Here is a 25,930-nt window from a genome sequence, read left to right as displayed (position 1 = left end):
AATCTTAAGCCATTGACAGCCAAGCAAAAGCTGAGGCAAGTCTAAATCTGGATTTTAGCACTGTGAAGGTAATTGACAACTTGGTTATTCCTTTCTGCCACCAAGATGTAAGAAATTATCTGTAAAAATAAAAATATGCATGGTTATTTTTTTATGAAGATGTGCCATGTTTATTTTATTTAACCATCCTATTCCAAGTATTAGAATGGTAGGTCCCCATTAACTTATACATTTATTCAAGTGATTCAACTTCTTTTCATGTAGAGGATATTTAGATGCTCTAAACTCTTCTTTGGTGAATGCTAAAAAAGTAATGCTGCTATTTGTTGAGTGTGCAATATTCTGATTCATCAAAGCCAAGTGCACAGCATTTAAACCACCTTAAATACTTATTTAAGATCATAAGACAGAAAACACCCAAAGGAATCTCTCCTGTTTATGCAATAATCTACCTCAATTTCATAGAAGAAAAGGGAGAATTAACCTCCTTCATGTTGCAGTATATTCAGCCGTGTTTCTTCATCTCTGTGGTGAATGCAATGCAGAAGGAATCTGAACAGACCCCTCATGGGACAATGTTATTCATTTTAATGGTAAAACAATTTACACCGTTCAGAAGTGCATTCAACCACCTACAGACACCATGATAAATATGCAGCATTTTCTCTTAAACATAGTAGTGAAGAAGTAGTGTTGCAGTAATAGAGGGGGAAAAGACAAAAAGACCATGAAGTGTCAAAAAACAGCAGTGCTAAAGAATAATCCATCTCTATATCGCTATGTTTTAAAGTCGAGAGTGGTCTAGCCTCCTTATAATGAACCCCCATGATTATATTACAAACACTGAACAGAAAACAGTGAAAAATTAATAAAACCGGTACATTTCTTTAAGGCCAGTGGCAGTCTAAAACCAACTTTGCAGTGTCTCTTAGAGGAAAGATCTGAATTAAGTATGTGTTTGAGGCTAGTTTCTCAAAAATGATGGATTTCAGACTTTAGAAAACAAATGCAAGCCATCATAGCTACATTTAATTGAATTTCTTATATAACAAAAACACTTAAATAACATGTAGCTAGCTAGCTAATATAATAGCCTGGCCAGGTTAGCCTGCAATGCTAAGCTAATAGCCTACCTTAATGACTAAAAGGTAAGCACTGAGCATACGTTCCACAGGGTTGCCAACTCTCACGCATTGAGCGTGAGACACACGCATTTGACCGTCTTCACACGCTCTCACGCCACACTTCCGATATCTCACGCCGAAAAAAAAATCTAGTTTATTTACCTCTGATCCACATCTGTGATTTAATAAGTTACTAGTTCGCTCTGGCGCTAACCACCGGCGATCGATAGATTGCGATATAATACTTAATTTGTCCCCCCCCCCATCAACAATTTACACTCGCCACCTCCTCCAGGTTCAAATCTCACTCCAAGCGATCTTCAAAAGTTGGCAACCCTGGTTCCAAGGTCAGCAGCAGTAGGCAGAGATCAAGGAGTTGTAGCCTAGGAAGGAAGCAGAAGCGGGAGACACCAAACCAGAACCATGCCCAGTACACATCCTGTGATGATAATACTTCACAATGGATGTCTGGGAGCAGAACTCTATAAAAGGCAGGGAATTAATAATGAAGATAGGGAACAGGTGTATCTGATTAGTATTCGGGTGATGGAGATCGGGTTGAATGAGAAAACTCCCCAGAGGGCATCTGGGTGTGGTGTTCTCAGCAGGGAGGGCTGGATTTATGACACCTGGAGAGGCCATTAGGGAAAAACGTTACAATAGACCCTTCATAGCTGTGTTTGACTAGGCAAACTTGTCACCTTGAAAATTGGGCTAGGTACAGTATATGTATGCAGTACTTATAATGCACTTATTGATACAGTTTTTAGAACTGTGGTGTTATTGCAAGGTTATTTTAGTTCTTTCTTTGTAAAGACAACCACTAATGTACCTCACCATTATATTCCGACACTCTTGACTAGCTGGGTTAATTAAGAAAAATGGACAGTTTCATCAATCGTTTTCATCAATTGTTTTTTATGTCATCTCCCAATAGGATGATGAGGTGGTCCTGCAGTGTGTAGCCTGCATCCAAAAGGAGAATCGCAAGTTCTGCTTGTCTGCTGAGGGATTTGGCAATCGGCTGTGCTACCTGGAACCCACCTCAGAGGCCAAGGTAAGAATTGGCCTAGTTCATCTTGACATCAGTAGATTTCTGGACTGTAAATGACTGCTACTGTTTTGTTTATTTGGTTGTTTGTTTTTGCTATGGAGAATGAATACGTAAAGAAAAAAATGTTGTAGTGAAGTAGACAAAGTTTCCAAAGAAGATGTTTAAGACAGTGGTCTTTTAGCAGCTGTGCAAGTATCTAACACTGCAGGTACTTACCTGAAATCAGCTTAAGACATCGACAAGCAATGGCTAGCTAGTTGGTTAAGTTGTTCATAGCAAATTAACCATAATTTTTGTGTGTGTATGTGAGTATGTATATATGTATGTATGTACACTATATTATCAAAAGTATTCACTCGCAAAAGTATTTACTCGACTCGCATATGAGCTTAAGTGGGATCCCATTCTGAATCCATAGGGTTGAATATGACGTTGCTCCACCCTTTGGAGCTAGAACAACTTCAACTCTTCTGGGAAGGCTGTCCATAAGGCTTAGGAGTGCGTTTATAGGCATTTTTGACCATTCTTCCAGAAGCGCATTTGTGAGGTCACATACTGATGTTGGACAAGAAGTCTCTGCTCTAATTCATCCCAAAGGTGTTCTATCGTGTTGAGGTCAGGACTCTGTGCAAGCCAGTCAAGTTCATCCACACCAGACTCTGCCATCCATGTCTTTATGGACCTTGCTTTGTGCACTGGTGCACAGTCATGTTAGAAGAGGAAGGGGCCAGCTCCAAACGGTTCCCACAAAGTTGGGAGCATGGAATTGTCCGAAATGTATTGGCATGCTGAAGCATTCAGAGTCCCTTTCACTGGAACTAAGGGACCAAGCCCAGCTCAACAACCCCACACCATAATCCTGCATCCACCAAACTTTACACTTGGCACAATGCAGTCAGACAAATACCGTTCTCCTGGCAACTGCCAAAACCAGACTCGTCCATCAGATTGCCAGATGGAGAAGCGTGATTTGTCACTTCAGAGAACGTGCCTCCACCGCTATAGAGTCCAGTGGTGGTGTGCTTTACACCACTGCATCTGATGCTAATGCATGGCTTGGGTGAAGCTGCTCGACCACGGAAACCCATTCCACGAAGCTCTCTGTACACTGTTCTTGAGCTAATCTGAAGGCCACATGAAGTTTGAATGTCTGTAGTGATCGACACTGCAGAACGTTGGTGACCTCTTCACACTATACTTTCCGCATCCTCTGAACCCGCACCGCCAGTCTATGTAGCCTACCACTTTGTGACCGAGTTGCTGTCATTGACAGTGTTGCATTATTTTTTATTAAGTGGAAACATCTGGAAAAGAGTATTACACAGGCATATGGTGTAGATTTCTGATGTCTAAACAACCGTGTAGAGTACATTCCTGATGTTCAGAATGCACTACGGTCCAATCTGCTGATGTTGGCTCAGTCTAGTCACACCCATAAGCGTTCCCCACTCTCATGATCCACTAAATTCATTTAGATATGGACAGGCTTTCAGTTGGTTTTACAGACAAAAGTAATGGTCCCACCATGTACATTTAGCCTAGCACTAAATACTGTTTGACACATTCCACCTAGCCTAGGTTCTAGGCTATTAATTCAGATGAAATTCAAACCCTTGGATGGATTTACAGTATTCTCCTTGTTATTCTGTGTGGTTGCTTCTGCCAAGCACTTGCATGGTGTAAATAAACTATTAAATAAACAAACAATTGTACAATCTATTTTGCAGTCTTGCAGGTCACCGCAGTTTATCATTGAGCCCAGGCGCGATCACTCTCCCCTTACAGGGCCGCCAATGCCTTGGCTCAGTTAACTTCGAATTTAGTCATTGTTGAGGCATTTAAAGCCATTTTGGTGCAGTGATTGGCCATCACGCTGATGTCTGTGTTTTTTTCATTATCAGGTCAAGGTACTAAAACAAATCTTTCACTGTGTTGTGTACAACACACTGAAGGCATTGGAATGGAGGCTAGTACATCACTCAAAGCCTCTTTATTAAGGAACATGAAGGTAATTTAAAAGCACATGGATGACCTTGGATAGATGATGGATGATGACCTTGCCATGTCAGTTTGCCTGTATTGCACCAGCTTTATTTGTGTGGCAAACATTTGTATGAACAATTCTTTCCAGAGAGAAAGAATCAATTAAACATCTTGATAAGAAATATTACTGTACACCAGGCACTGTCTCCTACTATAACATATGCTTGATTAATATTTAACATTCACAAGCTATAAAGGTATGAAGCATTGAGTGTGAAGATGGCACAAACACAGATTTTCCAGTTTTTCATTGTTTCTTAACTGAATCATCTGAATGTCAAAGTTGAGTAGAATATCTTTTTAAACCTCAGGTAAGTTTCCCGAAAGCCCTCCCAGACATCCATCACTACATGGACCTGATATTTCTCATTGCTTGACACTGCAGCAGCAAGCTGCTATCTGTCACGAGGTGAATCTTTCACGAGCGACCTTGTTATCGGGTCCACTGAGCATCGTGTCTCCCTGCCTGTCCCTCTCCCAGCAGCAAAACGAAGCACGCCGCTACAGACACAAAGCCATAAACCAACCCCAGCCCTTGATGCAGTGTCTCAGCTGGAGGACACACTGCCCCTCCCTCCACTGAACACACAGACCAGTTGAACCAGCCTTGGTCCAGCCGTAGGTTACACAGAGCATTCTGTGTAACAGAAGGCTGTGGGGGTAGCCTGGGTAAAGGGAAAAATAAGATAGCTTTAAGTATATATTTGTCTGTAACTCTGTTGTTGTGTGTTTCTCTCCTGCCCTTGTCTGTTGTTGTAGGTGATGAGTCATGTCCTCAGCTTTCTTTTAAAGCATACTACATCATACTAATGGCTATCTAACTGCCTTCCACTGTTAGCTTTGTTAGCATATTTGGTTAAGCCGTTACTTTGACAAAGTTTCCAAGGTGTCAGATAAAGGATGGATTTGAAATGGGATTTCCAAAATTGTTTGCCTGCATGGCTGCTCATGTCTGGAATTATAGAATGGGTGTTAAAATATTTTGTACATCGAGTCTGCAGTCAGGAGTGAATATGGATGAGTCTCGTCTTTTGAGTGTCTTTGCTTCTTTATCTATTTCATGGCAACCAGCAGTGACGGGGCTGTGATGGAATCTTCTTATCATCCCATCACTGTCTGTCTGTCTTCTTCTCTTTGTCTCTGTAATGCACGGTGAGTGGAGGCAGCATGCAAACACAGAAGAGCAACGTTTATCCAGAATCAGGTGGATCAGGACTGAAAAGCCACATTATTCATTTAATGGAACAAAGCAAATAAAACAGACCATCAGTGAAACAGGCAAACAAGGTAGTACATGGAGCCTGGAGGCAAAATGGAGCTGCATGGGCATTTAGCAGCAGATGCTCTTACCCAGAGCAACTTTTAAAAGTGCAGTGTCATCTTCTCATAGAATGTATCATAGCCTACTGTGTCCTACAGTGTGTTGGAGCTCAGGAAACTGTTGAACTTGAATACTGATGAAATACAGGAATCAATGTGGATACCTAGAAGTGCAAAATAAGCATAAGCTCTATATCAGACAACGATAAGTGCAATAGCAAACAATGCAAGACAATAAGTACTAGAGTTTCAGTTATACAACTGAAATAGGTGCAGGATCAATTGTCATTAAAAATATTCCACAAATAGATTGGTCTGTGTTTGAAAACTGCAAGGGCCTCCGAAAATACATTCCTTCATTCATTCCACCATCTGTGAGCCTGGACAGGGAAAAATATAGATACGTTTTCGGTGGTGTTTCAAGCCCAGCAGTGCTTGAGGTCTGAAGTACTCGAGGTTCAGTTGTAGAGGTAACTATCTGCAGTAGTCTAGCTTTGAGATGACGAGGGAGTGCACAAGTACCTGGGTAGCTTCCTGTGTGCGAAAGAACCATACGATACAAAGGAGGAATTTGAAATCAAGAGTGGGGAAAACCAAAACAAGGGATGGAAACAAGAACAGAATCAAAATAAGGTGAAGTGTTGTCATGAACCACAGCACCAGTGAATGGGCAAGTGAGACATGCCCACACGTTTTCTTTTGCCTGTGAATTTTCACCATGTGAAAATGAATTTCTCACCATTAAAATTAAGTACTGTATGAGATTACTGGATGAGATTACCGGTAGTTTAGTGGACATATGTCTATAAAGACATTTTGCATTTAATATAATAACTTGTTGTAATAACTAGTGCAAGCATTACCAGGCAACATATATGTTATATATGCCATATATTCCAGAAGTGTTAGTGCTCTGAGACGGTTTAGGGAGAGATGGAGGGATGAAGGAAAAATATCAAGTGCTTCTATGAAATTGGTTGTTTTATAGTATATAAAGGGCACCGGAATCTATACTGATGCAGTAGTTCTCAATCTGTAAAAATGACTGACATTGCGGATTCAATTGGGCCTAAAATCACTGAGGAACTTGGTTAATAATTACATCACCCAACCGCCTCATGTAAAACAAATCCCATCTGAATAGGACTTGAATCCTTGACAGTTGTTGTTTCTCATTCTGCCCTGACTCATTTCACAGTGGGAGATTAGAGAGATGAGGGTTCTGGCTCCAAACGGACAATGCCACATGTACTGCTGGTTAAAAGTGCCAGTTAACACAGCAAGCGTTTCTCATCAGCCTGATAAGATGCAACCTGATAAGTTCCAGTCATGGCACTGATGAAAACAGGCTGGACTCAGATGGCAAAAAAAAACTGTACTGTGCCAGTTACCTAATTAATCAAGTTTGTGTGCCAATTTAGTAATTTACACACACAAGCAAGAGAACCATGGACATGGTATATTTGCTCCAGTAATAAGCTCAGCTAGTGGTCTTATTTTGAGGAAAGGTGCTTGACCCTTTTAAAGTATGAGGATATTCCAGTAACTCTAATGACCCTTTACAGGAGGCTATCTGAGGCGTCAACTCATGATGCTTTACACAAGGGCCTTGGTACAGCCTCAGACTGTTAGCATGCTTGGCAGCGTCCATTAGCGATTTCCGTCTCCTGTGGAGTTGAGAAATTCATAAAAGCCTGAACACCTGTATGAGTGCTTGCTATATGTCTGGCATAGTGAATGTAAAATATCATAGGTTTATAGGTATAGGTTTAAGGATCATATGTTTATAGGTTTAAGTCATATCTGCTAAGAATTTCAGTGTTGTACTGATCATAATATCATAACCCAGAACTTTCATTTTTACCTTTACTTAGTCTGATTGTGTGATTTGTGTGTGACTTGTGTATTTGTCTGTATTTTGTGTAATTTGTGTGTTAACGGGCCGCCCAATGGAGGATGGGTTCCCTTTTGAGTCTTGGTTCTCCCGAGGTTTCTTCCTATTCCCCACCATCATAGGGAGTTTTTCCTCGCCACTGTCGCCTTTGGCTTGCTCATTAGGGTTCTGGACCCATAGTATTGTTAACCTTTTAAATCCTGTAAAGCGCTTTGTGACAACATGTGTTGTGAAAAGCGCTATACAAATAAACTTTGATTGATTGATTGATCCCCAAAACAAGTGGCTCATCTAACAGAGAAACACCAGGGTTAGGGGTTTAACTCCCAAGGAGCATACAAACTGATTAAAGAAGCATGCCCACTCAGTACTGCTGGATTTCCTTCCTGTAGGTCACTCTGGATAAAAGGTCTGCCAAATGCCATAAGTAAACCTAAAATTACCTCCGTATGGCAACTGTCTGTTTACTTTCTTAATTAGGGTTCCATACTATTTTTAAAGCAAGTACAAGTACTGAAAATCAGGTATGAAGAGCTATATGAACTATGCTATATGGACATTGTATGTACATATGATGTTACAGCTAAATTAAAAAATCTTTATGGCTTATTTGACAAAAAAGTAGGAAATATAAATATTTTTAGCTACATTCTAGTCAGTGTGCTATTCTTGCTTGAGAAATGTAGAGCAGTATAAAAGTTCTGGTGCAGAACTTGAATTGGACCTGCATGATCCAGTTAGCCAAGTTTTTATTTATTTATTATCTCTTCTTGCGGGGGACGTGGGGAGTGGGGCACTCCATTTATCTTACTGCAGGGTCGTGCTCACCCCGTACCTCACACTGTCAGCCTGTTGTAGTGCCGTCCCCGTTGGCTCACGGCCCAAATCTCAGCTCAGCCTCTTCTCCTCTGGCCTCCTCTGCTCCTCTCTCGCCACCAGCCTGACACCTCCTGAGTCACCTCAGTAGGGTGCCTTCTCCACTTTGTCTGCAGCATTTGGGATGAGGGTTCCTGTGTGCAGGTCTAACTGCCTTTTTGGCAAGGATTGATAACATGAGCTCGTCCAAACTAGTGTCACTCTGTCGGGATCTAAATGCCAGACTGCTGAAGTCATTTCTGTCTGTTTGAGGAGCTTAAACATTGTCGGTTATACAGAATAATACATAGAAAGTCTGTGATTTTTTAAATTGTTTGTCTTATGCATATCTGTCTTTGATAACTCACAGTTTAATATGTGATGTGATGCGCTGAAAAGCAGGCCAGTCTAACTGTTCTTATGGATAGATTGGTGTTATAGATGCTTAGACATTGTTTTATCAGAAAGAGTACTAGGCAATGTTAATATAGAATACTGGCATATTACATCTAAAAAATCAGTATTGTCAGCTATTTGGAAGGTGTTATTTGTTATTTTATGTGTTACAGGCCATAATGCTTGAATTTCCATTTGAGTCATTGGTTTTTCTCACATTGTGACATTGTGATTTCTTCTCAAGCACATTTTTGACTGGTTGCTCCTCTTTTGTCTTTGGATCCACAGGGAGCTCAACGGTCTCAGTCTCTCCTTAGCTTTAGAGCAGAGACATGCACCAAAGCACTTGAGGATCTTTCCTTGGTTGGTGTGTGTGTCCCCCCCTTTTTATTTTTTCAAATCAAGCCATGTCTGGATCAGTGAAACTACCGTACTACTACAGTGTACAGTGTGTTTTACATGCTTGGGCTCTTATAGTTTACAAAGATGAACAAATTGCTCTAAATAATGTCCTGATAAACTCTGGTGCACTTTAGATGGAGACGCTCATGAAGAGCCAAGGTGGAGAACTCACTTCCACGTTATGGCTATACATGAGACACTGAAGGTCTGGTCCCTGGTAATCTGGCACCTAGTGTGTAGCATTCTGATTGGTCAGTGTCACCCAGCAAATGCTAACACACATGTTGTGTGTACCATGGGGAATCACAGAAACACAAGACAGAATTATGCAGAAGGAAATATAGAAAAGTAGTAAAGTAAACTATAAAAAAATATAAAATTTAAAGATCTTAAAATAAAGTAAAGAGATCTTGATGGAACTATGATGGCTAGATGAGATTCTCCAATTAAACAGCCAAGAGCTACGCTCTTGTGAACAACTTCCAACATGTCTCTTCATTTCTGATGAACATAATACTGATGCAGAATATTTGGTATCAGTGCGGTTATCGTGACACATGCATCAGGATGCATTATCTGTTTTAAAAGTCAGCATTCCTATAGATTTAACTGTCTGTTAGCATTAGATGTTAATTCCTGTGCAGGAGAATCATGTCCAAATATCTATTATCAAGCCAGGAATTTAAAATGGATTCCTTATATCTATGGTAGACCATCATAAATACTGCAGGTGCGGTACGTTGGAGAAGCCCAGCTCTTTCTCCCGGAGCCGCTCTCAGAGCTCCTACTCTCAGGCACTGATGAATGGAATTGGCGCTGCTTCAAGAACATAGTGGACTTTTGAGGACTGTATAAATGCTTGTGTGTGTGTGTGTGTGTGGGTGAGTTTGTGTGTGTGTGTGTGTGTGTGTGTGTGTGGAGGGGGAGTGCATGCAATGTTTGTGTGCATGTAATATATGTGTGTGTGTGTGGATAGATTCAAAGATTTCATTGTGAGTCATTACGTATAGTGTGTACGGTAGGGGTATACATCAGCGAGTGTCACTGCTCTCATCATTAGATTAGTATGTGGCTAAGGCTGCAGTGCTTGCTCATGACACTTCTCATTCCTATAAAGGAGTGTGCATTCCAGGGTATTTTTTTTGGGCTTGAAGTAAATATCCAGGTTGAATAGTAATGGACACGTCTTGTAGCCCCATCTCTCTCTCACACTCTCTCTGTTTGTCTTTTTCAGTATGTCCCACCAGACCTGTGCATCTGTAACTTTGTGCTGGAGCAGTCGCTTTCTGTGAGGGCACTGCAGGAGATGCTGGCCAAAACTGGGCAAAATAATGACGTGAGTACTACGAACCTGCTGCTGTGGTGTCTGTATGTTGGCTTGAGTTCACACAGGACTAAACCAGTTTATCTGTGATCTGGTCTAGATGTGGAGCAATCACAGGGGAGATGTATTTACCAAGTATTTAGAGCAAATCCATAATCGTTGTTAGAATGGTCCAAGGTCAATTTACCAATACACACAAAACCCCCCAAAAACAGTGAACATGACAAACAAAATACAACATACAATGTACAATGTTTGTGTAAAAAAGTATGTGAAAGCTGCTAAAATGAATTCTTGGGCAAAATCATACAAGTACAGGCACAGAGAAGTAGTGACATCCTATGAGTCCCCTATGCTTCCATGAGTAATCCATCCTGAAGAATGTCAGAGTCAGAGCTACAGAGTCAGAATCACCGATGGCTTTCAGCTTGAGAGGTCAGACTTCCTGAATCCTACTGTAGTTGTGTAATGAGCAAGTACTCTAGGTTTCTAGAGGGGATAAAATGAGTGTCTGCTCACCCCCAAGCTCAAGACCAAGCCCAAGACCAAGACCAAGCTCAGGGTGCATGTGAGGTGCCATGAACAACTGTCCTCCCAGCTCCCTACAAGGAGAATTGATACTAAGATACTAAACCATTTGCACTGTGTGCCATCTCAACCTGTCTGCTCATGGATTTGATGACAAAGTCAGTAAATCTGGGATATAGAGGGGCTAATCTGTTTTCAGTGATGTCTTATTTTGGAATTGTTTGAAAGCTTGAAAGGTTTTCACTCTTGACTTTTACACTTTTCTTTGGGGACATGTCACAGATTCAACCTGAGATCATCATTTATATTTCAAGCTTGTGTAATTCCTGGTTGGAAAAATGTTTGCCTAAGCTGTCTAGCTAGTGAATACATTTTTCTCTTACCTCTAAGATGGTGGCAGCATTAATAGACCTGGGGTTTCCTACAGTTTCATTCTGACTTTAAAGTTAAGATGCATTATACTTCATTAGTTCATCTGTATCCTGTTCCAATTAGTTTCCTTTCAGCATTAGAGCTTTGACACAGAGTACAGTAACATCCAGGAGGCCATATCTGATTCCCACACTATTCTGAGTTTGACTTTAAGAGAGACGCTTTTACCTATCAGGGCAGGTCAAGCATATCCTATACTTATAGCATATAGAAAATAAAACTGTTAAATCCATCGGTATCTGTGTAACGCCTCCGGGGATGAGAGATGAGAGGGTGGACACTAATGGCAAGAAGAGTGAAAGTATTCCGGGGAAATCCAGAGTCATGGTCATTTGAAAGGTCAAAGGTCAGAAAGCCAGGTACATCAATTAGAGACAAACGTACACGACAGGCTCACACACACTCACGAGTACTCATACTTATAGAAGGTAATGCAACTAGGGAAATGAACAGAAGATCAAACAAACACTGGGGCAAAGAATTCTATGGGGCAAATAATTTGGGAATCCAAATTATGAGTGAAAGACATGAATGACAGGTGGGGGCGGGGCTAGACGGTATTTGCGATTAGGTGAGGGAGACACTGACTAGATAGTCTGTCAGTCTACAGCTGTGTGAAAGAAGGGCAAAATGGGGATGATGCTTATGATTGGAACAGTTTAAACAAAATGGGTTTAAACTTGGCTACTTCATTCCTCATGTCTATAAACTGGGGTTGCCTAAGCACCACATGAAGTGGGCTGAGAATTCACATATTTTACCTTTGCCCTTTGCATTTTATCTATTTCCTTTTGCTAAAAATCATACTTTTCATAGAGAATTTTACCCTTTGGGAAGACAGAAAGCTTTCCACCAGTTCTGCATCAGTGTAAACCCACACAGCCCTTTCTGAAAGGTTAGATGAAGGGCACTTATCCCCTTGGTCTAGATGATGAGGGTTTTTTATGGTATGCTGTTGACATAAAAAGAGGTTTAAACGGCTTGCGTGAAGCTGATGACTAAAGGCAACTTGACGGGGGCGATGATATTTCCTTGGACTGGCCCCCGGGGCCAGACTGGTGCCAGAGACTCACTCCCTCACAGAAGAACCCCTGCAGGGCCTCGGCCCAACCAGCCCCTCCAAGGTAGCGCTGTCTCCTCAGATAGGCCGGCGAGTCCGCTGCAGGGTGCAGCCGTCAGGCCGAAAGGAGGTCGCACGTGCCTGTCTTCACAATGGCGGCTTCAGCAGCAGTCAGTGCTCCTAAGATAGAAGCCACGAGCCTGCCATGGCCAAGGCCGTTAAGACTTCAGTATTTATGTTGAATCAGTACACACACATGCATAAATACACACACATACATGCATATATACACACATATGCATAGATATATACACTTACATAAATACACATACACACGCTTAAATACAAACATGAATGCATAAATATGAACACTCGTGCACGGAAACACACACACCTGCATAAGCACACACACACCTGCATAAGCACACACACATGCATAAACACACACACATGCATAAGCACACACACCTGCATAAAAACATACACCTGTATAAACACACATCGATTCCGCTGCACATACATCACATACCATGGGGCTGGCAGCAGAGAAGTTTCTTGTCACATGACGGATTCAGCAGTTAATTAAGAAAGAATAATTATGTATGTATTATGTAGTCATTTCAAAGAAAACCAAATGACAATCATCACAGAAATAGCATAATTATAAAGCTTGATTAGGTATTATTCAAAAATAGATTTTTTCAGCTGGTGGCAGAAATAGTGCCATCTGATTTATAGACCATATCGATCGTGCACCTTTAATAAATTTGTCGTAAGCATCTGAGGCAGAAGGTCAATGTAACTTTTTCCTCTCTTATTTCAATGCCTTCCATAGAGGCTCATTAGAAAGGTGAGTAAGTCTTGTGGTATAGAGCTGGATGCAGATACAAACTCCCCTCTCTCCCTTTGCCCAGGTGCTCTGGGAGGCCGGTCAGAACGACTCTCAGTGGGGGGGCATCCACAGTTTTCCAAATACATCCAAATGCAGCATTTAGATGTGCTTACTTGTATGCATATATTCAATGTGCCAAATTTCAAACCGAATCAAGAATAAAGCGTTGGAACATTTTCTTATTTGCTTGTTTGCCCCTGTGGCTCATCTTTGACCACGCTTCATTTTAGAGTCTCCATAGAAACGCCCTGTTTGTTCACTGCGCTTGAGAGCTGAGGGTTCTGCTCTGCTGCGTTCATTGCTTGTCCAGTGATATAAGATCCAGATTCTCATTCCCCCGGGTGGGCCGCATGTACCACGCACATTTTCGCATCTGACACACTTGATCCAGCCCATCAGGTAATTACAGCGGCCTTCCCGAGCTGGGTCAGGTGTGTCGGAGTGGCGGGGGGACGTGGAACTGTGCGGCCCTGGGGTGCTGAGGACAGGGGAGCCTCTTCTGCACCGCAGCGTCGTACAGGCTGATGTTGTAACACGCCACTCTATCTGCTCCCTGCAGGCAGCCCATGGAGGCGGACACAGAACGCTGCTGTACGGACACGCCATCCTCCTCCGGCACTCCCTCAGTGGCATGGTGAGGAGCCGCCGTTGGTCTCTGTGTTCCTGCGTCGTGAGAGCGAGCTCTGCGTGTGTCTAACGTGCTCCTTCTCCTCGTTACCGCAGTACCTGACATGTTTGAAGACGTCCAGGTCTCTGACGGATAAGTTGTCCTTTGACGTGGGCCTTCAGGAGGACTCCACAGGCAAGCCTTCACAAAGCCGTCACGCTATTTTCACAATGCGGATTTTTAGCGCCCTTTAGGTCCCAAACCTATATTTGATTGTTGTTTAAAATAGCAACACATTCCTGAGTCTTGATTTCTTAGGTAATGTTCAAAGAATTTATTAGTACTTTATCAGCAGTAAATTCATGGAAACTTAGCATCAACTAATCGGCCAGATGACATGTTGGTTGGTGTCTGATGTATAGATATGGCCTACCGTGTTCTTTAAAAAGCAGAACACAGCACTTCATATTATGTGAATAGTTATACATTAAAATGGTTCACTGAGATTGAGCTTTAAAATGTCATAAAAAGATTAAGCAATTATGTTTTTCCAAAATAACAATCACATAATTTGTCAATGATGAATGTTCATTTTCACCATGACCAAACTGTAGTCTACGAAAGTCCAGTTGCCAGTAACCAATTTGCATGATCATAGGCTATTTACTTCGAAAAGTGCTTCTTTCTTGTCAGGGGCAAAGAGTGGTGTAACTCCTTTGTGGTGACTGTTTTTGGAATGTAAAGGCGGAAACAGCATGAAATGCAAATGAGGTAGAACTGGGCACAGTACAGTGTGAGCGTTGTGCTGAATCACCTTAAAATGATTCATCGTGTGAGTGATACAAATTATGGTGCTAGCAACCGAAGCCCAGAGGAACACTTCGCTCTCCGCGTTACCCAGAGGAAGCTGATCGGCGGGACAGTGAGGGAATCACACCACTTGCTATCTTAGTACATGTATTTAAATTGTGTTGTCACCATATCATATTTAATTAACACACTCCCTAGTGGTAAAGAGCAGAAGGCTGATTTTTGCATTTTCTTTGCTGACTTTTTTCTTGCCTACTACTGTGAGTACTCAGATCAGACATGACAAGGTTATTTCATCTTCTTTTTCAGTGTTTATATTGTTTCTTTCATATCCGTCACCTGACAGTTTGACAGGAGTTTTGAGAAATTTCATTACAAGAGCCATTGATGATGCTTAATAAACATGCAGGAATAGTAGTTGAAAGTCTGAAAGAAGCCAAAGCAGTGTGTGTGTGTGTGTGTGTGTGTGTGTGTGTGTGTGTGTGTGTGTGTGTGTGTGTGTGTGTGTGTGTGTGTACAGGTGAGGCATGTTGGTGGACTATCCACCCTGCCTCTAAGCAGAGATCCGAAGGGGAGAAGGTTCGTATCGGTGATGACCTGATCCTCGTCAGCGTGTCATCTGAGCGCTACCTTGTGAGTACAAGTCGCAGAATGCTGCAATAACGATTAAGTATTTATGTCCTGCATTTGTATTCATCAACCAAGGGCTGCTAATAAAAACACATGATCATCACTGAAACCTTACGCCAGCAGTGGAGCCATCTAGTACATTACAGATGTAATAATATGGCGGGGCATATCCCACCACATTAAACGTGGAAGCAGAGGTCAGTCGTCTGTCCTGGTAGAGGCTCTTCACCACTCGAGGCATCTCCAGTGAAGGTTCGGTTTAGTCCACGGCAGGAGCCCATCATGTGCCCCCATGCTGCCCTCTTGATCCCACTGCTGCCCTAGTGCTGCCCCACCACTGCTGTTATGGGCTCCGTTCAGACCTTGGCAGCTTCAGCCTTTCTGGAAGCCAGAAGCCTGTGCCATATGCCTGGACACTTAGCCAAGGTTAAGCACAAACTGGGGTTCAGTATAATAAGTGTCCAGCGATCTTTTTTTAAATAGTTTTTTTTTTTATTTTTTATAAAGGAAGTATATCGATGTATGACTTACACTGTGGGGAACTGGACTTTTCTGCTGTGGTTTCCTCCATGCAAAGTTTAAAACTTGACAGTGGAGGTTCCAGAATACGTGCTTCAGGTCCAGATGTTTCCCAACAGCTTTTGGAAGTGCTGAACATCTGATGTGCCTGTCTGTTATCTCAAGAAGTTCAAGCCATAGCAGATTTATCACATGATATTAACCAGTGTGCTAAATGACAATTATGGATATTGTCTTCACTGGTACAAGCCAATTTGGAAAATTCTGATTTTTTAAAATACATTTTGAAATACATTTTCAAAAGAAAAACAGAAGTTTTAGAGAATGCACTAAAAACACCATGTTTTTATACATGCACTGATACTTTTTGTAAAGGCATCCTGCATTTTAAGAGGAGACTGTGATAAATCTGGTGTTGAAACTGCTGCTGATTCCAAAAGGTCACTGGGTAAATGTCACATTCTCCAAATCACTCTGCCATCATGACAAGTTTTTTACCTTGAAAGCACACTCTAAAATGGTCATGTGTGTCACGGGTGTGTTGCCATGGTAACTGATTTACTCCCCTCCCCCCAGCACCTGTCCCTCTCCAACGGCAGTGTTCAGGTGGACGCGTCCTTCATGCAGACACTGTGGAACGTTCATCCGACGTGCTCGGGCAGCAGCGTGGAGGAAGGTTCAGTATGCCTGCGTTCTCCCCTGTGAACCATGCTGTTGGACAACAACCACTGCCCTAACCCCCAAACCCAAATCCCCCACCCTCGCCATAGATGAACTCCCCTCGGTTTCAACCCCAAACCCCCCACCCTCTACCACCCAATCCCAAACTCCCACCCTTCCTAACCCCTAAGCCCATAATCCCCAATGCCAGTTACCTTAGAAAAGCTGTTCTATTCTGCCACAGGGAGATTTGATGCACATCTCAGTTAGCCAGAGCTGCTAACGCAGGATGCGTTCCTGCTGTGATTAATCTTCTCTCCTGCTGTCCCGTAGGATATCTCCTTGGTGGTCATGTGATACGCTTGTTCCACGGGCATGACGAGGTTCTCACCATCCCGGCTTCAGATCAGAGCGAAGAGCAGCAGAGGTGGGAGTCTAGACCCAACGTCCACGTCCACTGGTCACGTAGGGGGATATGCACAGTGTGTTTCTGTATCCTGTTCCAGAACGAGCGTCAGTGTCTCCAGCTTCGTTTTCTTTCCTGCAGTAGCCGTGCGACGGAAGGCCAAATCTAGGAAGGTCAAATCTAGGAAGGTCAAATCTCGGAAGGTCAAATCTCGGAAGGTCAGATCTAGGAAGGCCAAATCTAGGAAGGTCAAATCTCAGAAGGCCAAATCTCATTTCCGTCGCAGCGGAGTCAAATACTGCTCGACATAATGAGCAGCTTTAGTCAGCAGATGAGGGCTTTGACGGAGTAGAGAAATGTGGTGTAGTGTTGGAGCCTCGTGCTCTCTTCCAGTCTGCGAGTCCTGGGTCACAGCTGTTCAGACAAACCAGATGAATCACAGGCTTTGTCACAAGTGTGCGTGGGATCGTGCAGTCTATATTGATCGCATTGATCAATCTCAATGACTGGATTAGTTGGGACTAATCTTTATTTAAATTATTTTTCAGCTGATAAGTGTGGCTAATGAATGAATGACTGAATGAACTCATGTATCTCGTGGTCTCGTTTTTTCTGACTTTAACAGTCAAAGACTGCGTTTCCCATCTTGATGTGTAAGAATTCTGTGCCTGGTGCCCTCATCACAGTGCAGTCTCTATCCACATCAGTCTCATTGGCTCGGAGGGAATGGGTTGGCACCAGAGAAATATCAGAACCCAGTGAAGGAAGAGTTATAGATTAGCTAAAAGTGTATGGCAACAGTTTGGCTACAGTCAGTAATTGTACCCTTGTAAAATGTGCATAAGATACACTAGCACACTAGCGCCCTGCGTGTAGGTGTAGGTGGGTGTTTCATATCCATTGAGTGGCAAGTGTGCGCTGATCTTTCATGAATCAGCACATCCAGCTCATCCTCTCTTGCCTCACATTGCAAAATCTGTCCCTATAATTATGCAGCAGTTTGTGTATTCACATGTGCGTGTTTGGTTGCTGCATAGACACATCAGCTGTGTGTGTGTGTGTGTGTGTGTGTGTGTGTGTGTGTGTGTGTGTGTGTGTGTGTGTGTGTGTGTATGGATGTTTTGGGGTGCATTGCTTATAAACACATAACCAGTGTGTTCCTATGTGTGTTTGGCAGCATCACCTATAGACACACAAGCAGCATGCATGTGCGTGGGTGCAGTGCCTATAGTCACATTAGCACTGTGTGTGTATGTGTGTGTGTACAGCCCAAAATTTGTGAGCAAGGAAAGTGATTTCTCGCATGGAGAAGCTGACGCCCATGAGTGAGCTGAACAGCTTGTGCGAGGAGATCCAGCCCATCACTTGACTGTTATTTCTGCCCACTATTAAACATCTGCTTCTGTAACACTTCAATTAATGTTTGCCAGATGTGGGCGTAGCTCAGGTACAGCAGCTATACGCCACAGTAGAATCGTTACTTCTTTTGGTCTGTCAGTGCTTGACGAAGAGGTTTGCTAATATTTACAGTTTCCTGCTAAAGCACATTTTACAATAGTTATTTTTCTTTAAGAGGCTGAACTGACTGTGTTGCTTGAACAAGGAAAAAACAAAAGCTGCACCACTCTTTTGATTATTTGAAGTGTTGTGTTAATACTGACTGTTTAATCCACAAACTCTCATCAACAGTGAAAGTGCACACAGAATACAACAAATTTGGCAGACCCAGAATGTCCAGCAACTCAAACTCAGCTACTCAAAGAAAATCTTTGTCTGGCAAGAGCAAACTACCGACTAGAAATAATGTCACCTCTGCTCATGATGGCAGTTTTCCTTCACTCCTAACCATTACGTAGATGCACAAATTGTCCTGTGAAAGTGCTGGTCCACCATGAGGCAGCAGAGACATTTGACAGGTCTCTAGAGCTGCACTGGAATCAGTCTTCAGAAAGATGTTCTTTCAGTAAGTGTTTTGATGATGTCGTCAGGCAGCACTAATTAACGTGTTATTGTAAAATTTCCAGTAGTTGTTTAATTTTTCTACTCATCACTTTCAGTGAGCATTGTGCCTTAGAGGGGGACGTAGGCGAGATCACCCACAGGACTGACAGAAATATAGTGAACCCATCACATGTCATTCTGATCTCCTTACATATTGCAGCAATGCATATCACAGCTACCTCAATTCCCAATAAGACTCATGTCTTATGTACATGATAAATAAGACTAGATTAGATAATATATCTACATGCAGACGGCACTTTAGCCGCAGGTCCTATTGGTGCATTTCTCACTTCCATAGCCGTCCAACACCGAATGCACTTCCAGATTCACTTTGATCTTTTCTCCAATACTGAACCCACTTTCACAATCACTTTGATCTTTTCCTTCATCTTCATTCAAAATTGCGGTCTGGTCAAATTTATATAGACAAATACATTAATTTTATTGGTATATTGGTATGTACGCCAGGGTTAGGGTTGACATCTGTATGTTCTTCGTGTTTTGTGCTATGATTGGTTTTCTAAATGACACCATAAGATTAATTATGCTTTATTATGAAATGTGTGCTTATGGTTATGTAACAGAAGTTTAGGAGATCTACAATATTCCTATATAATTGCATTTTGTCCAAATTTTGCTGTTGGAAATTGAAAGTATTAGAAAACCCTGCAATTATGATCAGAGAACATTCATAAAAGTAGCATTAAGTATTTAGAATTTTAGCTGACACCACATCCTTGTATTTTTCATGCAGCAAGGGTCGACTACTGACAGAGAGCCAATCAAAACTGAGTTCCAGAAATCAGTACTAATCAATCCTGTCTCAGGTTACAAGTGGCATCCATAGGCCCTCAACTGCCAACAATATATTAATCTGTTGCAATCTGCTGCAGATGGTGAACGGAGAGCAGATAGAACAGTGGAGTGTAGCACTAATTGCCCTTGCATGAAGGGTCATTTATCATGTCTGTATAAATGTGTGTATGAATTTGCCTACAACACCTATAGACAAGCAGCCGTGTGTGTGTGTGTGTTTGTGAAGCCCCTATACACATGCGGCTGTAATGTGTGTGCGCAAGCGTGCAGTTTCAGCCTGGTTGAACAGGGTCTCTGAGGTCACGGCAGGGTCCCAACGCCCTCCTGAGCGACCCGAGATCTGGCAGGACTCTTCTTCTTCCTCCAGGTTGGCCAGGACTATTTTTAGCTCGTCGGCGTGTGACGCACAGTCTGCGAGATTAGGTTTTGGTCTCCAGTTGTGATTCAAGACATTCTGCCTCTGAAATGCAGCCGAGGGTTTGTTTGGGTTGGGTCACCATATCTGTAACTGAGATAGAGTGAGGTGGATAATGGATTTTCCTTATCTGCCAGTAAGTCACTCATATTAATGAGGGAGCATGCCTGTTGCATGTGTGTATATGTATGTGTGTGTGTATATGTGTCCTTGCACGTATGTATGTTTGTGTGTGAATATGTGTGACAAGACAGTGGTGGCATTGCTTACCCACCACACTGGCATTGCTTACATTAGTGTACGTAAATACAGGGTTGCCAACTTTTGAAGATCGTTTGTAGTGAGATTTGAACCTGGAGGATGTGGCGAGTGTAAATTGTTGATGGGGGGGGGGGGGGGGGGGTGCAACGTAAAATGGACACAAATTAAGTATTATATCGCAATCTTTTTTTCGCCGTGAAATATCGGAAGTGTGGCGTGAGAGTGTGTGAAAACGGTCAAATGCATGTGTCTCACGCTCAATGCGTGAGAGTTGGTAACCCTGTAAATATTCAACATGCACTTTAACACTTTCATATTCATAAAGTGAATGGGTAGTCCTTAAGTATGAATGTAGCGCTACAGTAGAACAATACCAAAGTAGCTACAGCTCAGCAGAACATTCCCCATATAAATTTACCATCACATTTGGAGTTGTGGATCTTCCAAACAACAGCATGCAGCGGTGGGCAGAGCTGGCTTGGAGACAGAAGGAAGCGCAGAAACAAAATCAGGGCTAGAGAGCCACATATGCTAAAAGCTAACATGCTAAGGAACTGTTTTGGCAGGGGACTTTAACCACATGAACCCCCATGTTCTGCCCAGCAGTTATCATCACCACTCGTGGTGTAAGCACTTTGGACACAGTGGACAAACATATATACAGAGCAACAGCCCACCCCTACCTGTTCCTCCCACCATATCTCCCTCTTGCTAGGTCCTGCCTACATGCAGGCCACAGAGTGTCAGCATTAACAATAACACATCCTCCACCATCATCCTGAATATTGGTTCATTCTCCACCATCATCCTGAACACTAGCTCCCCGCAGTGCTGTGTGCTTAGCCCACTGCTGTACACACTGATGACCCACAACTCATCCTCAACATCCTCAACAACTCAGCAATTCTAAATAGAATCTTTTAAAAACTGTAAAGCCAAGTATATATATGTACCAAGTAAAACAATGTACTTGTCATCTACATCAAACATTTCTGCAGGTGAGATTGAAAATGTAATTAGGCAATTTCCTAATAACAAATGTAGTGGCCTAGATCAGGTCATATTTGAAACCCTGAAAACCCCAAGACAACATTCTGCTTAAACGTTGGCATCTATATTTAATACCTGTTTTTCATCAAAAAGTACCTAGAAGGGTGCACTTAGTCATAGAATACCAAAGAAAGATACACGACCAGATCTTCTGCATGGTGAGACATTTGGCTCCTTCCATCTGTATATGAGGTTTTATAAGCATAGGATATTTCATGGCTTGTTGACACTGGGATTCTGTCAGGTAAACAAAAGGCCTATATTTAGCATTAAGGTGCGAATTAACATCTCTTCCATTTAAAGACAGGAACAGGATAATTTTATAGATGAATATTCTGAATGTTTTAGTGTTTTTTGAGATGCCTTTGGTCCATTAATCATAAGGAAGAGCATGATTAATGCTCTGGATCATAACGTTATGATTAATGTTCTGGAAGAAATACAGTTCCCCTAGACATATAAAATGGAAGATTTTCCTTTATGCAGGTTATTTCTGGAAATATCCCACTAAACCTGTAACTTTGGGAGCTGCAATCAAAACAGGATGTCCATGGAATGCTATTAATTCCACCTTTGCAATGAATCATTGGTTTAAGTTTGCATGCGCCACCCAAGACTCTGTATTCCCATCAAGTCCACAGTTGATGTCTTGATGAAAATGTAATTAAGAACATGTTCTCCTGCAGTGGTGAGGTATAGAAGTAAAACTGCAAGGGTACAGTATTTTCTGTAAGAAGGATTGGAAGTTGGTGGTATAGATCCACCCTGATTATCCTGCTTTTTGTATCTTGGATGGTCAATCAGGGTAATATAATATATGCCAATATAATACAATATAATATAATATATGCCATTGAGAAGCATCCATCTGTATTTGTGCACACCAAAGTAGATCTCAATGAAACATCTCTCAATGAAACATCTCTCAATCTTCAACCTGGAACGTCAAACATTTTATAGGAGCTCCACAGGGCTCAGATGCTGAATTACTGATCAGGCTTGAAAAGCCATGGATACCTCACCATGGAAACCTGCCAACCTGCCAGATGCTGATCTTTCTGCATCACATACAGTCTATCCTAATGTTACTGTCAGTAAGAAGATTCTTGTTTTTTGAATAAAACAAGTTAACAGGTTCTTTTGATTAATTATAATTTGTGCTGTATTACCCATCCATTCATGTTCCTTGATGTTTGTTTCATAACTCTTCTCACCATCTGCAATCAGCTGCACAAATCCCCATTGGCTGCAGGTCTTTCAAACGCCTGTATATTGATAGCAACACGTATCCTGTACATATGTACACTGGATGTAAAAACCTTTTTGAGCACTCCATATAGTCTTCAAACAATACATCATATTCTAGCAAATGAATGAAATATCCAACATTAAGTATTGCCATTTAGGATTTAAATGTCAGTTCATTGTTAGTCTTTGGCAGTCTTGGACATGTGAACAAGCTTGCAGTATTTGACCTTCATATTGGAGGATTACACAAGGCAAAGGCCTAGCTAGTTGGCAAAATACAAAATACAGTTCCATCTCGGCCATCTTAAGAAACATGCATAACTGGAAAATATGCTGTTTTCTCTCTCCTTGAAATGTAACCATCTCTAATGAACTATGGTTAATGTATTTCATCTTGGACATATTGTGAAAATTTGTTTCCTCTTGAACCAAGCAAAAAAGAAAAACACTACACAGAAATTATAAAGTGTTCTATTACTGGCAACAGCTATGAGAGGAAAGGTGGTTGTTTAATGTGGATTTGTTTTTATCTTGTAGAACAGTCAACTACGAGTCAGGCAAAGTGGGAGTCAAGGCCCGGTCTCTATGGAGATTGGAACCTCTACGGATCAGGTCCGTGTCTCTCACCTTACACTGACTAATTATGCTTCTGTTCTTATGACGAAGAGTGCCATGAAATATAGCCCTCCTGCAGTTAGTTTATTGTTTCCGTTAAATGTTTCAAGCAGACAGGTTCTTTTCTCAGTAAGATTTTAGCGATTTAATTTTTTGTTCACAGTAGGAGTTGCTTCAGTAAATGAAATGTCCCTCTCTGCTAATTTTGTCTGTAAGAGGCTTTTCCATTCACTGCAGACATTGCAGCTTCTGGGAGTTCATTCAGTGTTAATGAGCTAAAATTGTGTGTGCGTATGTGCTCTCTGTAGTTGGTGCGGCAGTCACATCCGCTGGGGCCAGACGTTCCGTCTACGCCACCTCACCACCGGACACTACCTGGCCCTGACCGATGACTCGGGCCTGGTTCTGCAGGACAGGGAGAGGTCGGACACGGCGTCCACCGCCTTCTGCTTCCGCATCTCCAAGGTGTCTGCTCGCTCCACCTTGGCTGGGGTGTCTGGATCCATGTTGGCCACATGTTCCGACCGTTGAAGGATTCTGATTAGATCCAGAAGCAGCGATGCTCCTCTGAAGCTTGTGTGACAACAACTGGTACTGATGCTGGTAACAAGGTTACTATGGATGCAGTTGTGCAGAGCTGTAGGAGAGGTGACTTAAATAAGTTCATCCTTATAGCTCTTCATCTTCTGCCTTGGCTGAAGTGTCACGTGGACACGTCAAGCAGGTTAATCAAACCCTCAAGCATCATAACTCCATCTGCGCTGATTCTTAGTCGTGATTAGACAGACTCTTAACGGGGCTTTCAAGTTCAGACTAATTACTGGAGAGTAACCTTTACTTACCTGGAGGCTTCCCAACAGATTCCAATGGCGAGTGATTTGTTATCCAATTATTGTTCTCATGGTACATTCGTGCTTCGTTGACGGAAAAAATTAAATAAAATCCGGTAATGATTCCACGATGCTGCCTCTGGATATCCTGTGGGTTTCTTACACGCTACTCTTCGTTTCTCTCTCTCTTCATCTCTTGCTCTCTTTCTGTCTCTCTTCCTCTTTCTCTCTGTCTGTCACTGTCTCAGCCCCCCCCCCCCCGTGGTAATCATGAGTCATCTTGGAAAGGGAGGTCAGCCTTTCTGCAGTCCTTGACCGGGCTCTAAATCTGGCTGGGTCTTTTTTCAAGCGGCTTGCCCGTGCACAGCCCCAGCACCTGCTGCCTGGCGTAATTAAGCATGCCATGGGGAGCATTCTGCATTCAGGGAGCCCGTTCCACTCAGTGATGCGTGGGGAGGCTCTCAGCCTCTGGTGACAGTTTGGCTACATGCTCTTTGAGAGGTCTTCAGCGATGGTGACATAATTTCCTGGAAAAGTAATCACTGGGATGAGAACGTGCAATATAATCACTCAGATAAGGATGGCAGGCCGGCTCTCCCTGTCTCCGTCAGCTACGCCTGTCATGTCTGTGTCGTCGGCCACGACTTCTATGCAGGTCACATGTGTTCTGTGCGGGTCACGTGTGTTCATAGCTGTTCTCCTGTGTGGGTCAGTGTTGTAGATGCATCATGGGTAGCAGTCTGCAGACAGATTGTCTTTGTGAGAACAACAGGACAAACCTGCTTAAATGTACCAGTGGGGGTTGGTGCGTTTGGCTGGGGGCGGGATGGGGGTGGACACATGTCTGTGGTGTCTCCATGGACAAGCACTCACAGTCTGTGCGTCCTGCAGGAGAAGCTGGAGCAGAGCCCCAGGCGGGACATCGAGGGAATGGGCGTGGCTGAGATCAAGTACGGCGACTCGCTCTGCTTCGTCCTGCACGTGGCCACGGGCCTGTGGCTGTCCTACCAGGCACCCGATGTGAAGTCTGCTCGCCTGGGCCCCCTCAAGAGACGGGTGAGTCATTCCCCCACACTCCGCTGTAGGGAAACCCACCTGGACCATATTCTGTCCTGCACCTGCTGAAGGCCTTCAGTGCTATTGGCAGTGATGATGAAGGAATTAAAATATGTAATTGTTCTATTTTATGATTGTTTTTGTTTTCTACTTAGTATTATATTCAGTACTTTGTGCTGATTTTTTATGAATATCTGTGTCAGTCCTCTGTGCCGTAGTGACGTGGCCTAGGTACTGAAATGTTGATCTGGTTTTGTGAATCTGAGTACGACTGAAGCTCACTGTCTCTCTCTCTCTCTTTTTTTTCTCTCTGTCTCTACTCCTCTTTCTTTCATTTCTCTATCTCAGGCCTACCTCCATGCAGAAGGGCACATGGACGACGGCTTCACCCTCCAGCGCTGCCAGCACGAGGAGTCTCGTGCGGCCCGCATCATCCGGAACACAACCAGACTGTTCAGCTGCTTCATCAGGTGGGGCAGCCTCCACCCACAGACCTGCTGCCCCACTTATAACCTCAGTGTCCCTGTCACATCACGTGATCTACTGAGTCATGTATCCTACATTCCACCACATACGTAAACACCTCACAACTGGCAGCAAGTTGGCACAATTTTGGCAGCATATTGGAAAGATTTTGCCAGGACATGAGTTACTGCACTAGTGTAGTGTGTTACTGCAC

General features: G+C 42.8%; 1 protein-coding gene across 9 annotated transcripts in view; it reads left to right on the top strand.

Annotated features, from left to right (window-relative positions):
* Positions 1-25,930, top strand: part of LOC143480353 (ryanodine receptor 3) — a 134,076-nt gene that overhangs the window by 23,612 nt on the left and 84,534 nt on the right. For 6 of the 9 annotated variants that reach the window (XM_076977984.1, XM_076977981.1, XM_076977978.1 and 3 more), the window contains exons 2-13: positions 2,062-2,181; positions 10,323-10,424; positions 13,268-13,282; positions 13,884-13,958; positions 14,048-14,126; positions 15,262-15,374; positions 16,467-16,566; positions 16,884-16,977; positions 23,288-23,362; positions 23,674-23,830; positions 25,087-25,251; positions 25,600-25,721. In XM_076977984.1, coding sequence (XP_076834099.1) covers positions 2,062-2,181; positions 10,323-10,424; positions 13,268-13,282; positions 13,884-13,958; positions 14,048-14,126; positions 15,262-15,374; positions 16,467-16,566; positions 16,884-16,977; positions 23,288-23,362; positions 23,674-23,830; positions 25,087-25,251; positions 25,600-25,721 — 1,217 coding nt within the window. The remainder of the gene's footprint in view (positions 1-2,061; positions 2,182-10,322; positions 10,425-13,267; positions 13,283-13,883; positions 13,959-14,047; positions 14,127-15,261; positions 15,375-16,466; positions 16,567-16,883; positions 16,978-23,287; positions 23,363-23,673; positions 23,831-25,086; positions 25,252-25,599; positions 25,722-25,930) is intronic. The other 3 variants (XM_076977982.1, XM_076977983.1, XM_076977979.1) reach the window with 1 other exon arrangement.

This window comes from Brachyhypopomus gauderio, chromosome 17 (assembly GCF_052324685.1).
Source record: "Brachyhypopomus gauderio isolate BG-103 chromosome 17, BGAUD_0.2, whole genome shotgun sequence".
NCBI classification, from domain to species: Eukaryota; Metazoa; Chordata; class Actinopteri; order Gymnotiformes; family Hypopomidae; genus Brachyhypopomus; species Brachyhypopomus gauderio.
The sequence above is the reverse complement of the archived record's forward strand: the minus strand, read 5'-3'. Positions and strand labels throughout refer to the sequence as shown.